This window comes from Pelecanus crispus, chromosome 9 (genome assembly GCF_030463565.1).
Source record: "Pelecanus crispus isolate bPelCri1 chromosome 9, bPelCri1.pri, whole genome shotgun sequence".
Lineage (NCBI taxonomy): Eukaryota > Metazoa > Chordata > Aves > Pelecaniformes > Pelecanidae > Pelecanus > Pelecanus crispus.
Window position 1 is genome coordinate 41,953,139 of NC_134651.1, and position 16,564 is coordinate 41,969,702.

At 43.1% G+C, this 16,564-nt stretch overlaps 1 protein-coding gene across 2 annotated transcripts; it reads right to left on the bottom strand.

Annotated features, from left to right (window-relative positions):
• Positions 1-63: 63 nt before the first annotated feature.
• Positions 64-16,069, bottom strand: STOM (stomatin). 2 transcript variants are annotated; one of them, XM_075716300.1, is made up of 7 exons: positions 16,021-16,069; positions 9,074-9,177; positions 8,108-8,180; positions 7,152-7,234; positions 4,189-4,392; positions 3,555-3,689; positions 64-1,651 (listed from the first exon to the last, which is right to left on the bottom strand). In XM_075716300.1, exons 1-7 carry the CDS (start codon positions 16,067-16,069, stop codon positions 1,457-1,459), a joined length of 843 nt encoding a protein of 280 aa, XP_075572415.1. In that variant the 3' UTR covers positions 64-1,456. The 2 variants fall into 2 exon arrangements, with proteins under 2 accessions (XP_075572415.1, XP_075572416.1); XM_075716301.1 differs by having other exon boundaries at positions 16,009-16,069.
• Positions 16,070-16,564: the final 495 nt, after the last annotated feature.

The window sequence follows — 16,564 nt, forward strand, 5'->3', positions numbered from 1 at the left end:
CACACGCATGCAGAGGGGTAGATTGCTTTTATTGTGCATGGTGGGGGGTAAAAAAAAAAAAAAAAAAAAAAAAGGTTCACAGCAAACAGGCAGAGGAGAAACAGCGCCAATTGGCTCGAGCCCTTACAGCGCCTGGGCGCTGCACACAGCCTGTCAAGGCACGGTTAAACAGCCCTTGCCCTCACTTGTACCCGTCCGTACAGAACCCATCGTAGCAGAAAGGACATAAAAACCAAGTTAGGAACTTCATGCTGGCCAGTGCGAGAAGGGCACTTCCATCGTTGGTCTCGGCTTTTTGTTGCCACCTCCCAATAATTAAGGGTCAGATGCTAAACTGAGCGACAGCGGCAACCTAAAGTGCCTCCCCCACCCCCACAGACCCTAATTCTTCTCATTTTGATCTGGAATTACAGGTACAAAATACAAATACAGTTGAACAGACTTACAGCTCAAGACTACATGCTTTTGGTATTAAGTCTAAGCCCTTAATGTCACAACAAATCCTACAGGTCTGCTCAGCAGCATCGACAGGTAAAGCAGAGGTTTGCTAGAACAGGTATCGGAACAGTACAGCGTCTTCTGTTAAACAGCACCACCCCCGCTACTGACAGAGATCGTACTGCCTGCAGAAGCAGGTTTTAGACCTGGATAAAATGCAGGAGACGGCACTTTGGCTTTTATAAATCATTCTTCAGAGAGGCAGCTAAAGGCAGAGCCAACAACTTCTCGGTGCTTTAAAGCAGCACACATGCATACAGGCACACCGCCGTCAGTGACCGCAAGCGCATCGCAGCCGTAACTACGGCGCGTTCATGCCATCTCTGTGGAGCAGAACGGAGGTGGCAAGGTCCACATTGGTAACGCTGGCTAACAGCTGTTTCTCGGGAGCAGGGGACTGTTTTAGGGAGTATGAGCCTGATTTGCAGAAGTGCCCAGTACAGTATTCTCCCTCCTGCGTCAGCTTCCATTACTTTTCCTTGTGTAAGCCAGAGAAGCAATCCACGTGACAGCAATCGGATGACTTCATTGCTTCTAGCTGCGCTCCAAGGGAATACAGTTAGGGCTGTTGCACTTCCCTTGCAGGGCTACAGGCCCATTTATCAAAAGGATTACGTCTCTTTCCAAATGTTGGATCATCTCATCTTCGCCACAAATGGGTTTCTATACTATTTAAAAATGGGAGGTTACAGATTAAAGGTGTCCAACCCAGGACAGCATGGATACATGCTTATTTAAGATACCTGCTTGTACTCATTTTGAGAGGTTTTCAATTTCAAATAATTTTGACTGTCCATATTCACAAACATTACATATAAGTTCTATAATACGCTTAGCGTAACAAAAGAGGTTCCTCGGCACATCCACTCTGTTAACACCGCCATAAGCTACAATACATAGGGAATTCAGCGTACATTCAGTGTAGCAACCCCCCCCCAGCTCTCTCCTCCCACTGCACCTAGTGACGTGCACCTACGAGCCCGTCCAGCATGTTTATGGGCAACGGGAAGACGATGGTGGAGTTCTTTTCTGCAGCAATGGTGGTCAAGGTCTGCAAATAACGAAGCTGAAGAGCAGCAGGGGACTCCGTAATAACCATGGATGCCTCTTTCAGGGCCCTGGAAGCATTCATTTCGCCCTCAGCTGCAATTACCTGTGGAAGCAAAATGAATGCCAGTCAGTTCATTCTGGCACAGCTGTAAACTAGAAATCCATAGGATGACTTCAGCCTTAAGTCATACACCAAAGACGCTGCTCCTCACTTGGATCAAGTGGCCTCCCCTTACCACGTTCCTTCGCCGGTTCTGCCTTTTCCCTGGCTCAGACATAAGCTACTCCTGCCTGCATCCAAGGCCCCGCGTGCCCGTTTTCCTCCCATTCGGTATCAGGATGCCAGATCAGAAAAGCTGGCACCGTGTCTTCAAAATGCAATGGGTGCATTTGTTCTACTTTCGAGAACTTCTTTTGTGCTTCTTTCAGCACTACCTCTCAAAACCAGAAGGCACTCCCCATATATATCTGAAAATACTTTCTACTTAAAGCTGTATTTTTTTGTCTCTACAAGGGCTTGCTAGGTGAATGGCACGTTTCTTAGTGTGAAACACCTTTTTATTCCCTCATTCTTTTTAATTATGAGCTCATGAGGGACAGATTTGTGGTCATGCATTTCTTTAGAAGCAGGGCCCTTCTGCAGCAGGACAATATAGATATTTGCTGAGTGTCTGTAGAAGACAGCACCGTTTTAAGAGACAAGTCATGGGTGAGGCAATTTACGTGCATGTCAGCACAGGCAAGTGTGTATTCTCCTACAGAGTTCTATCGCAAGGGCACAACAGTCTTTTAAACATCAGAATAAGTAATAATAAAAACATAATCACAAAGTAATTAAGCTTCAAAAAAAAAAAAGTAGAAGTTAATACTTGGAGCATTAATCTAGGCTTAAAGATCTTTTCCTAGGTGCACCACCGACTTCACATTCAACAACTGCTAGTCCTGAAGTCTAATGAAATGCAGTTTAGCATTTATTTCCCATGAAAATAAACCCCAGATTTTTTAATTAGAACCTAAAGATAGGTTATAGTTAATGAAACTCCTAATTAATGGCAGATATGAAAACCAGTCATATATATGTGCATTAAAAAAAAAACCCTCACACGTGTGCACACGAGATGAACATCATAAGAGTAGATGTAATTTTCATGGCATTAGATGAACTCTAGTAAACCTCCCTTTGCCAAGACAAATTTTTAGTATTTAGAATGCAAGTTCCATTTTTCTAGGGGCGAGCAGCTCAAGAGACCAATAATATCTACCAGAAACCCTCATCTATCAGCTTGGTCTACCAAAAAAAGTTTTGTGGACAGCTGGGGTTTTTGTTTGGTCGCTTTTTAAAAACCAAACTCTACAGCTGCATCTATGGAGGTCAAAGTAAGTTTCCAAGACAGGATTACCAAACGGCCAGAGGAGGCGATGGCAGGGCACAGAGCACTAAGGGAGAAAGCCGACTTGCCTAGCCCGAGAACAAATCCCTGAGGATTTGTGCCCCAAACTTCAGGATTTCCTATCACCTTCTCCCACCTCAGAAGGGAGTAAGATGTCATGACCAAACTGGTCACCGGTCGGCTTAAGGGTGACAAAACTAAGTATTACACCTGGTTTATTTCTCATATGAAGTAACAAACAGAAAACAAAGGACTTGCCTGAAGTCAGGGCTAGTCAGGAAGAAGCTGGAAGGAAGATTGGCTTCTAATTCACTGCAGGCTCCAGCTAATAACATCAAAATTGTTGTTCTGTTCATGATTTGTTCTTGGAGTGTGGTAAAAAAACCCCTGAGAGTCTGCATTTTTGAAGGAAATCTCACCTGCATGATCCAAGATGAAAGAAAGCAGGCACCCAGACACAAATCCACAAAACCCCTGCCCTGTGCTGCGCTCCTGTTTGCTACAACACAACCTGGCTGAGAATCTTCACCCTCTACATCACCGCATTCAGTTATTCATGAAGGAAAAAAAAAAAAAACCAAAACAAAATTCAAACCCACACATTGATGTTATTACCTTAGCTCTCGCCTCCCGGGCAGCTTCTGCTTCTGCAGCCATTGCTCTCTGCAGCTGGACGGGTAATTTCACATCCTTGATCTCCACACGTTCCACCTTAATGCCCCAATCGTCTGTTGCCTCATCAAGTGTGACCTATGCAAGGCAGGACAATGAAGTTAAGCCATCTACCTGGCTGCAAACAAATGTCCCAATTTGAAGAATGACCAATAAACCAAATGAATTATCTTACAGTTCTTGGACTTTAGGGGCTTTAGTATTTATATTACGATTTGATAGTTACAAAAGCGTTAACTGTTGTAAACTAACAAAAAACCCCAGAGCTTGATTAATATATGGAAGGAATTCTGTGGCGTCATTTCCTTTGACAGCAGAGTACTGACGTAAGGAGCCAGGGAAGCCCTCCTCTCCTCATTCCCACTTGCTAGCCCCACCAGTCTGGTATTGCTTTAGTCCCTCATTTTTATTATAGGGAATGCCATCCTGACAGCTCTTGATAGGGTTTTGCCTAAAGCTCCACATCACAACTTGGCTTATCGCTTAGAAGGGAAAAGAAATCCCGACCTGTAAGCTATCCATGGGATTGCTGCTTAACTGATTGTTTGGTGGATCGCTTAGGTAAAGCTGCTCATACCTGCATGCTGTGCGCAATTTCTTCACGGTCAGAGAGAATCTGAGAAAGGTTTTTGGTCCCCAGAACATTCCTCAAAGTAGTCTGTGCTAAAAGCCGGGTGGCCGAGTCAGCATTTGTGATATTTGCTACAGCAAGGGTGGCATTCTGAACTCTGTAATAAACCACTCCGTCTACATTAACTGTCACAGAGTCCTTGGTCAAGATCTAAAAAGCAACAGGAAAAGCATGTGATAGTTGATAAATACATGGTTAATTATTATTATGATAATTACATATTTGTTTTACTAGACAGACTCCTAGTTTTTCCAGGGTAAAGCAACTGTCTTGAAAACAAAAGGTCTTATATACGTGTGCTGCCTGTGAACATGTCTAGGTACAGATGCACAAACCTTCCAGTAAGAAGTAAGGCTAAATACGGGATGAGAACACCTCTCACTGAAGAAGTGAGTTAGAAATACCATTATGGCAAAGCTGATGGAATGTGTTTTTCAAATTCACAGAGGGATCTGCAATTCAGACAAGTGACAGGGGGAGGGGGAAAAAAAAAATCAGAAATAATTTACACTGAAATACATACGCCTTTTTACCTGGGAAACTTTAACCTGTTATTCTGAAGCTAGCAACGTATCCTAACCAGGTAGGTCCCCCCGTGCTGAATTTCAGCGAGGCTTCCAGTAACAGATGTGCGAGAGGCAGACCGACTGTACAGGAGTGCAAAAGGTACGTAATGAAGGAGCAAGGTAACGGAAAAGGCTCTAAGAACATCAGCATTCAAAGTTATTTTGTTTAAATGCAGAGATGGGGATATGGGACCACTACACTCCAAATGGGTTAAAGCACTCTAGTTAAGAGCACACACTGGAAATATTGGTGAGAGGCTCATCTGATGTTTCTGTCCAGAGAGGAAAAGCTAATAATGAGTGTCATTGCAAATACAGGACACTAATAGATTTTCACTTGTATTTAATTTCCGTCGCAAGACTATTGATTTAGCAAGACATAACTCTGCAGGCACGTCAGTTTATAAAACAAGGGCAAAAGCAGGCTGGGAAGGAGGAGCATATTTCAGCTGCAGTTTCACAGAAACACCACACAGGAGAGTTTCCCACACCGCAGGTGTGACTGCAGCTGAAGGCAGTTCTCAGTAACTGCTTACTCCATAACGTAGGAATGGCCAATGCTAGAGACTCACTGCCTAAGTTGCTCTGTAGAATTGCAGAAAGTTTGGAAAAAAGGATGTTGGTGTATAGACGCTTAGAGAAGCAGAGAGCCATGCCCAGGAGACATTTTAGAAAAGACTGGAAGGCTTCACTGAGGTATGTCTTAGCTACTAACAAAATTGCCTGTCCCAACGGCCTGATGTATTTCAGCTGCACGGGTGTCAGCCTTACTTCAACATTTAATTAGAAATATCTCTATTCTTATCTAGCAGTTCATTGTCCTTCTTGGAGGTACTTCTGATTGAAATGCCACCTTGTGCTACTAAACGAGTATGTGGTGATTTCTAGACAAGTTGCAGAGGAAATCCAATTTGTGACCATCCTCAGAGCTTGATTCAAGTGACATACTGAATTTAACACTTGTACGGTTAAGCAAAGGATGTGCTTGCAAAGATAGAGACAGATATTCTGGAAGGTTTAGAAGAGGGTACACCAGAAAGAAGCATTAATATTAATTATATTTTAAAGTTAAAAAGAGATCGAAGCATGCCACCCGATCATGAGAAGAGGTGTCCTAATTCCATGTTGGACAATTGCTATTATGTTATCTGACGAGAGGGGGACATGCGAGTTATTTAACCTTCAAGACTTACCTGCTCTGTCCTTCCCCAAACTACCTATTTTAGCAGGCTTTCCGTAATAGGGTAGGATAACCAAAGAATGAGTGTCATGCACAGAAATCATGTTGTACAAATAAAAATATATTTCTGCTTTCACCTACAGAACGTAAACAAACCTAAATCCATAAGCATAATTTAATCAAGTCAAAAGAAAAACTGCAGAACCGATGGCTTCGCTAATGGCACATCAGCAGCTGGAAGCACATTTTGCCTGCCAGTGATTAGGTTTCTACCAATTACCCTTTAGAGTGTACCATGACAGTGGCCATTTGTTTAAATCTACAACTAACGACGAGCAATAAACCGACTAGCAAATATGATGGGAAACAGATGCACCAGACAGGTTGCGTCAAGCATCTTTGTCTTGCAAAACACACCAGATACACGAGGGTTAGAGTTATAATCATCAGCATACAATTGTTCGCTAACTTAATTTTAAAGGGCTAGTTGTTTTTTATTCTTCTGTTATCCACTGAGTTGGCATCACTGAGTTCAGCTAGCTTAATGCTGTGGAGAGATTCTGCTAAAAAAAATTAAGATGTCCAAGGCAAAACAGACTAGAAATAAAAGTAATTTTTTTGTTCTTTAGGGCCTTCAAACTGAACAGCATCCGATGAGATTAGGGGCGGTACCCCTTCGTAAGGTTCCTCTGCATAGCAGGACACAGAAGCAACAGGTACCCAAAACCCACGTAGGGGAGTGGACTGTTACCCTGAGCTGCTATTAATAGCATTTGATGTATATAATAATTTAATAGTTTATACACCTAGATAAATTGGCATAGGAAAGATCACTGCTGCTTCTGGAAATCTTCCAGATTTCACAGAAACAATTGCACGAAGTCCAGCAGTCTTTATTCCAAACCCCTCCCACGCTAGCTCTTCGGCAATATTAAGTTATCTTATTTGTTCCTTAGAGGACAGCATAATTTGTTTTCTTCCAGTGACCTTCTCTTACTGAGTGAGATTACTAAAGGATATATGTATTCTTCACATTGAACCCGCACAAGAAATCTACATTAAAACTACATGCTACCCAATACCGAAAGGGGGGGAAAGGGAAAAAGAAAGTGCAAAAAATTCTGCAAACGCTTTAACAGATACAAAGGGAAGTGCAAACTCACCTCTTGGGGAGGAATATCAAAAGAGATGGTCCTCATATCAACTTTGATGAAGCTGTCTGTGCAGGGCAGGACAAAAAACAAACCTATACAAAAAAAATCCGTTCAAGGTGGTGTGAAAATGGGTCATTAAAACAGAAGAAACTTGCTACTGAAATAAGCTTAAATCCACCCACTGTAGCTGCATAGCCCTCTGTAACGAGCTCAGCAGCATGTTCGTTAGAGGCTTTCAAACCGGGATAAGATTTTCAAAAAAAGTATGCCGAGAAACTTCAATTTCTTCAGGTCTAACTTCTTTAGAGATCTTTAACATTTGGAAAAAAAAACCCCAGAACTGTTAACAGCTACTTTTCAAAATTTGTCCCACATAGTTACTTGTGGGGCCTAACTTGGGCAAGCAGAAACTATCAACCTCCTTTCGTTCCGGTGGATCACTGTAATTCTTCAGCTTTACAGCAATGAGGAAGTGTTGCAAAACCTGGATGAAGATGAAAGAAGCTGCTATTGCCCCTTTCTGTCACTTTGAGCAGCAGGAGCAACAGCTGAAAATAACACTCTTTCAGATCTCATCAGAATTTCTAACATAGGAAACTTTTCAAAACTATCAAATAATTTAATTGCTTCTATTTCTTTTGAAGAACACTGAGGCTTTCAGACCATTTGGGTTTTAACTGACATACTAAATTTCTTTTTTAAAATGGTACATTTGATGCCATTATTCCTCCCTTTACATTCTGTGCTTTTGATTCCACCTGAAGACCATTACCTAAGGAGATCTGGGTAAGGCTCACGGATAATTAGTTTACCATCTTCTCCATATAAAGCAACACATCCTCTTCCTGGAAGTTACAAAATTCTTGAGAAATCCATTCACCAGTCTAATGCAATGTCTCCAGACAGCTATTACTTTGCCGATGATTTAACTGGAACAAATACTAAGAATGCTTTCCAGGACGTACCTGGTCCCTTTGCTCCCCCTTTTAAGATGCGTCCAAGTCTGAATATGATGGCTCGCTCGTATTCCTTTATAATCTGTAATAAACAGTTGGATGTCACACAAGGGTTTCCAGAAACCATGCGATGGATTCCAAACTATGTATACTCTAGTCTAAGCCGGTCCTAAGTCTCAAATGTAACATACATTACATTTCATTTCTATACTGGCCGCTTTTGAGAATTTCATTGTCAAAAAGCAAACAGCAAAAGGAACAATCAGGACAATATTCCACAAGAAATATTCTTCAGACTGTGGCACCATCTATCAACAGCAGAAGCAACAGCACGTCACGTGGGCAGGACCACATGCTAGAAGCAGCCATCAGGAATATCCTGGCAACAACAAAGCAAAGCGCAGTATATGTCACCCAGCAGAGATTTCTCCAGCTCTAGTTCTGATGCGGTGTATTAGCCAAAACAAAGCAGGAGTTACTGCCTCCGGTCTGGAAACTGGAAACATCAAGCTCAAAGCGATCACAGATGACATGTTCTCTAAGAATCTGTCACATACAGCCACATCTATGTGCATACTTATATGTTTATATTTACATACTTCATATTTACACACATACATATATAGGGAGAGATCGCCTTAAAAAAATAAAATAAAATATCAGTCCTCCAAGAGTAATTATGTGTGCTTGCAATTACTCTGATCTTCCAAACCGGCTTATATACTAATGACAACTGGGTAGATGTAGTAAAGATGTCAATGCAAAAATAATTTTGACTAAATCCCGTAATTGCACTTTTCTTTTTGGTTGGAAGATTAATGCACAACATGGGGTCTGCTGTATACTGTCTGTTATAGTTCAAGAAAGAATAGAGTTAGATTATTTGTGTTTAAAACAAATAAATAAAATTGAGAACATTAATAACCGCTAGGAAGCATCTGCATTGCTTAAAGTTTTAGCAGTGGGCAATTTTACCTTTATGCACATCCAGATCGATACAGGAAACGTAATAATAGTGAAAAAAAGTGAAGCGATCACCAGGATCCAGCCACAAAAACCAAGGCCAGTATCAGAGTCATCTGCAAGAGAAGAGCAGAAATTTTCAGTTTTTTTAAAACCAAGAGTGCCTGTTAAAGAAAGTGCCTACAATTGGATATTTATGTTGAATATTCCTCGAGATAAGCCACTGTTAGCACTACTCCTCTGGCCAAACTCATTAGGTTTAGATCAGAAGTCAAATTAAAAGCAAAATTCTGCTTTCATGTTCACTAGTCCCTAGAAGTTGCACAAGATAGCTGAGGGCAGAATGCGGTCAAAGTAACATTTATGCAGAATTAAGTATGCTAACATTTATGTATAGACTCAGCTGCCTCCCTCTTCCCCAATTTTCTCTGGCAGAGTGACCACCAGGCAGCAGTAGAAAGCCTGTTCTTTTACTGTCTAAGGAAGTCAGAGCAACGCTTGCTTAATGAGTCAAACACAAATACCCCATGGCCTATCAACTCTGGTGACAGGACATTTAGAATTTGGTTTATGTTCCAGCTGTCACAGGTGCAGACCTAAGAAAACCACCATTGGCAGAACTGTTGTATTGAGGAAGCAGGATAAGATGCAAGATGTGCTGGACATGAAATAAAGTCTCTATAAAGCATTTCTTGGCTGTAAGATTCCTTATGCTTAGAAAACAAACATGATAGTTCTCTGTCATGAAATCCTGCCAGCTAAGGCTCCTAACAGGCTGCCAGGAGGCCACTGCCACGTGAGGATATCCCAGGGTGAAACCGAGCACTCGTAACCATCCCATTCCTACTGTGGAGATACTGAAATTCACCTTTCACGCTCCATCCTTTAAAAAGCCAGAAGTACGAAATGCCAAGAAGCACCCACAAAGCTTAGAAGGACAACAATTCTCACATTTAGACGAAAGAACGTTGCTTCAGGACCACGCTTCCTGATTTTGCTGAACTCTACCCCCCTTACAGTGCTGCAAATATGCAAATGTTATCCTAGCTCCATCAATGCCACTAATACTGAAAGGACTGGAGTCTTGTTATCTAATGGACTGCATTCAGCAACTTGCTTAAAAGGAATTGCATTAAAGAATCTAGACGTTTTAGTTTAGTTCTACCTGGAATTATGTCATGAATTGTTTTCTGTATTCACCAAGCACAACTACAATTCAATTTATACTACAAAACTGGCCAGTTAAAAGAAATAAGTCTCCGAGTCTCCACCCTAACAGTTATTTTAGGTAGAACCCATTTTATTATAAAGCAAAATCTTGATTTGGAAAAAATATCCATTGATTTTAACAACTCCAGATACGTGAGTGTTTTATTGTGCCCACAACTGAGCTCAGCATTAGCAGTGTATCCCATAGATAAAGAGGGAAGTGAGACAGATCAGTCATTAGAGAACACTAACCTTGAAAGTAATAGCAAACAATAGTATATACTTTGCAAATTTAGATCTGCAGTATTTGACTAAAGTCACAGAAGTCAGCAAAATAACTGGGAACCAATACTGAAGTTTCCAGTCCTCGTTTTCACTGACTGTGGGTCTTAGAGCTAGTCTTAGCCTTTCCAGTAAGATGGAATACAGAGGTGGTGGAGAATATTAAGGTTTTGTCTCACACAGTACTTTGAACTTTATGAAGTTACTCAAAGCTTCTGAAGCCAGCTGACTATCTTATCTATAATTTGTATCCCTGTCACATGCCAGTATAATAACCCTCAAGGAAGTGTGATATCATGAGTCATTTTAAAGCTCCTCTATGGAAAGTTACCTGAAGGTATTTCCCCACAGGTTTATTATTACGTAGTGGAAACACCAGATTAGAGGAGTAATTTCCAGCCCCTCTGTGAAAGTTCAAGGAAATGCATTACCTACACATATCGGTATTAAGCCGCTGTCAGCATTAAGCAACATCTGTAAACTCGTTAGTGAAGGGAACATTACCTTTCATTTAGCAACAAGGTATTAGTCAGCCTACAACCATAAAAAGTATTCACAATCTACACTGATAAGGAGGAAACATCTCACTCTCTCTTTTACTGAGTAACTTCTATACACCTAAAGGAGCTGAGGATCCTGCTTCAGTTCTGCTCTACAGTTTAAGATCAAGTCTTCACTACCAACCACCTACCTGCTCCTAGCAGAACTACAGCATGGAAAAAAAAAATTATCCATTTGCTTCCCTGTTGAACATGAAGGTAGACATCACAACCAAATAACGTCAAAATTTCAAGACTGAGTAAGGGCACACTATTTAGCAGTGACGATTGTCCCATCATGTGGTGTATTTCACAACACAAAACGAGAGAAATGCTGTCTCATGAAAAACTACATGAAATACAAGAAACATGATTGGCATCTGTGGAATGAGCTTTCTTATTGCAATTTTTGAACATCTCATTCATGGGACTTGGCTAACTTCATCGATGGGCCATTCTTGCCAGATTTCTCAGTCAGGCTCATTGATACTGGATTCTAAATAGCAGCCGGTTCAACAGCACTGAAATGAGACTGACGGAGACGGTGCAGGTGTCATGCACGGCCTCAGACGATGCATATCCCTGCCCACCCAATGTGCCAGGGGAAAAAAAAGAAAAGCTTTTACACCACCCTAAGTGCTGGCTACAGCAGATAACCTCCCAGCCCTCCTTCACCCATCACGTATGTGAACCTTTTAACAGAGACAAAACATATCTTTGTTTTTGGCAGGCAGCGTCAAAGAACAGCTCAAAGAGATATTCTTTTCACTAAGTCACCACAAGCCAACTAGAGAGCTACTGAAAACAGACTTTTGTGTGATCCAGAGGAAAAGCGAGAACAAAAAGTTTGCCTTTTTATTTCTTAGCTGCATCCGTAGCATTCAAGAGTAGCTAAAGAGAACTAGAGTGAAAAATAAGGCAAAATGCTTTTGTAGTGAGAGTTCTGCCTGGGAACTCCAGAGAACTGGGTTTTGCTTCTCCCTAAGCCAGACTCTTCATGTGACATTTCTGATTATACAACTAAACTCAAAAAGGAGAAGAGCAATTTACTCCTCTCAAAGAAAAAAAAAAAAAAAACCAAACAAAAAACAAACCAAAACCTTGCTCACATAACAGATGCATGATCATTAATGATAATTGCTGGGAATATATATTTAAATATTAATACACTGTAATGTATGCAGCTGCTGAAAAAGCGATGAGAACAACAATGCAATGGCTTCAAAAAACAGACACCACCAAAAACTCAGATGATGTTAAAAACCAGAGTCCACCGCTACTGCTGTTGGGAGCTGTCCCTCATTTTAAAGGCGCTATGACTTGCAGAACAAGGCCTAGAAAACATAATCATGAAAGAAAAGGGCAAATCGATGGTCGTATTACAGCTGTTACTATTAATCACAGAACTGTTATGAATCACAGGAATAATTTATATTAAGAAATAATATTCTTTAATGATGAAAACACGCGCCCTGTTTCAACTATTCTCTGTTGGCCGTGAAAAGATGCTCAAAGCCCCGCTTATGCCAGAACAAGCCCAACACCACCATCTCTAACCATTCCACTGGAATTTTCTTGTAAGTTAAAACACAGACAAGCCCACAACTTGAATTTATAGCAGGCTGTTGGTGTGCAAATCAAGGCAATCGATCAAAAAATGCAAAAATTCTTGAGCAACTGTGCAGCTCGAGGGCTTCTGCACTGTGGCACAATCACTTCTTTAGGACTCCTGCTTAATTTTTCATGTGACCTTTATTATTTTTAAATACATATATAGAAAGAAAAACCCATTCAGGTTTCCTAGCTTATTTCCTCTCCTTGTAGGAAGACAATGTTTGTTCCATTACAAGATGGACCTCCACCCATCTTGTTCCTCCATCGACTCAGCCATCCTCTACAGCATTGACTGCTGTATGCACATGCAGCAACACGGGTACATCGTGACTTTGGATCATTTTGCATCAACAGACAAAAAGAATCCCTTCAGGTCTGGAGATCCAGCATTCACATAATTTTCTAACAACTAGACTAAAAAGAATGGGGAAAACACACCCTGGAACTCATTTCATTAATTAAAAATCAAACTACTTACAAAATATGGGTGCTACAGATTCACCCAACGCTACCATTAACATTTGAAGTCCACATTCCAGAAGTTGTATATTCTTTTAGATATGTATACGTATTTTTTTTTTCTTCCTTCCTTAAAAGGTTTTAAAGCTTCAAGTTTATTTCAAATAGAGTTTAGGGAATTGCAAAATATGGTATCATTCCAAGGGATTAAACACAGAGATACCAGCTATCACCTAGGCCTCTGATTAAAAGCAAAAACTGGTTCTAATCTCAAGCAATTCCTATCATCTTTCCTCTTAGAAAGAGTGTTGAGTTTAGGATTTTTTGAGCAGATAGATATATGCAGCTAGCTGTTGGAATAATATGCTAAAGGCAGTATATGTGGAATAAAATTAATTTCTTCCACAAGAGAGAGAGATTTTAAATTTGCAAAGAAATGACCAATATCAGTCTGAAAAGGTACATTTGAACTAGCCATACCAATACAGGCATGAGCTATAAAAAATAGAAAGCCTAAAAATAAATCAAAGCTACTTGAAAATAAGTAGCATTAGTATTCTAATATTTTATTAAATACCAGTGTTTAATAATCTCTCTTTGCAACTTCAGCTATCATGAACAGCTACAATTTAAAGGCAACTATTGACACAGAAGAGTCGCAAGGGTTAATTATAAGTCAGTCGTGAAGCAGTTCTCCATGCTGCAGATGCTAAAGAGGCACCAACAGCAGAAAGTCCATTTTTTTAACTCGCAGTAACTTTAGCTACTCAACCTTGGTTCTCTCTTGCTTGATTTTCTAAAGGGCCGAACACTCTGTCATACTCCCCTACAGCTTCTGTTCAAACACTTGCCATATACTTGCTCTTTTATTATCAAGATATTAAAAACTCACACCTGGAATTTAATCAGAGGAATCTTATTTGTGGACAGTGTGCAATAGATCACGTACCTCTAAGAAATAAACCACAAGGACAAAGAATATTAAAAAAAAAAAATTAATTGAAGCAACCTTCGATCCCTTTAAGGCTGACTGGAAGAGTTACCATTACTTTAGCAAAAAATTATCACTTGGATCATCAAACAGTATTAACAATTTACGACAAACACTTAGTGCTGGAGGCAGAGGTGGAAGGGGGACGTTTTCATTACCGCTAGAGGTGTGGCACACACTTCACTTGTGATTTATTTTCTTCTGCAAAGACTACGCAACGTGAACAAGCACATCACTGTCAAATAGCACAGATGGGCGAGACTCCTAGGTACCAGGAGAGGAAGGGATCTTCCCCCATAACCGAGCAAACGACCCACCAGATTTAAAACAAAATGCATATGGGAGATCAACTGGACTGAACACAAAGCAAGCAACACGAGAGAGACATCTCCACTTCCACGCTGCTCGGTCAAATCCAGGATAGTCGGAGAATGACTGAAGGGTGTTATTCTACGACAGTTATGCAACTGTTCGCTAATTAGCAAACAATCAGGACTAATAAGGAATACTACTTGCAATGAGAACTAAATGTCTTTTCAGATGCTTCCCAAAGCATTCCACATGGGAAATAGCCAAAACTGTTACATCTACTCACCAAAATTATGCCTAATGCCGTTTACTCCGTAGACACTTTATTATGACAAAAACAACTGGTAGCCAGCTTTAGCCTCCAAAACAACACGTCACACGGTAACTACAGAAGAAACAACCTCGGCAGCATGTAAAGCGAAGGGCTTGCCGAGTCCCAGACAAGGTTAGCACCAGAGTGACCACTGTTAGGTATTAATAACTAACACACTTACAGAATGAAATGTAGATCCTCTCCAAGGATATAAGAACTAGCATGTGCCATTAGGCACGGGGCCCAAACAGATCTACAGTTATATAAATAACAACTCAGATTACCTAGCCAAAGCCCTTGCATATAAAGTGATCTTATAAATACATTTCCTTCTCCAGTTGCAAATGACAAAAACATAAAATAAATCATGACTTCTCTGTAGTCTGTTTCTGAACAAGGCTGGTACCAGGAAAATGCTCCGGCTTCCAGGAACAGGGACTGTTAGTTGTGTTACTTCAGTGCATCATTCTCCAAAACTTCCTGGCCCGGGTTACACTCACGCCTGCTAACCGAGAGGCCAAAGCCTGCTAGAACAACGACACCAAGAAGCAAAAATTAACTCCAGCTTCACTGTCCCGCTTGAGGAAACGTAATTGATTTTTGTCACTTCTTCCAGCCACACCGACCTAACGTTTTGCTCGAGTGAAAAGCACTAGTGGCGCAAACGAGTCCCCAAATTCTTTTTTCCCCTCTCATTTACTGGGGCAGTGCCTCGGGGATTACATCTGGCGAGTCTGCTGGTAATGATTTGTTTCGCGTTCCCCTGAGCGCCCCGAGTTACCGCACGGGACAAGAGACACCCGCACACAACCCCAAAGGAGGCAGCGGGGGCCAAGCTCCCCGCGATGCTCCTCAGGCGGTGAGAAGCGGGGACCCGCGGCCCCGCGGGGCAACGCCGGGCTCCGGCCGGCCGCGGGCGGGCTCCGCGCCGCCGGGGAAGCCGCGGGGGGGCCCCGGCCTGCGCCCAGGCCCCGGGGGGGCCGCCCCGGGGGGGGCCCCGGAAAGCGGGAGGCTGCCCGGGAGGCGAGGCGGAACCGCTCCTCGCTCTTTCCGCGGGATTAACTTCGGCGAAGGATCCGCAAACTTTCCTCAGCGACTACGTAAAAGCAAGGAAAACCGAAAGAGCAAAGCGGAGAGCGACAGGAAAGCGCCCCGGGCTCGCAGCCGGCGGGGAGCCGCTGCCTGAGGGGCCGTGCCCCCGCCGCCCCCCGGGGACAGCCCCGCTCCCCACACCCGTGGTTACCTTGCCCCCGCCGGGCCTTAGGCGCCATCCCCGCTTCGTGGTCTGCCATGGCCGCCGTCCCCTCAGAGCTGCTAACGCCGAGCCCCGACAACGCCGAGCCCCGACAACGCCGAGCGCCGCTCCCGCTCTCCCGCCCGGCCCGGCCCGGCCCCTCGGGGCGGCCGCCTCAAGGGTGGGGCCGCGGCGGTTGCGCGCTGCGCGCGCGGGGCCCGCCCTCACGCTGAGGGGAGCGGGCGGCCGGGGGGCGGCCATGGCGGGCACCCGCGGCGGCGGTCACCCGCGGCGGCGGGCACCCGTGGCGGTCTCCCGCCCCTCAGCGACCCGGCCGGGGTGCCAAGGGACGGGCCGCAGCTGCAAAGCGGCCGCGGGAAGCAGGCAGGGAAGGGGCGTTAGTGAAGGCGGGCGCCGTGCCCGGGGCGGGAAGAGGGGAGCGGGAACAGGAGCGTGAGGAAGGAGGGGAAGGCGGGGCAGCGGGAGCGAAGCGCCTGAGGTGAGCGGGCGGTCAGCCCCTCGTGTGGGGAGCGGCGAGGAAAGTTCCAGCAGT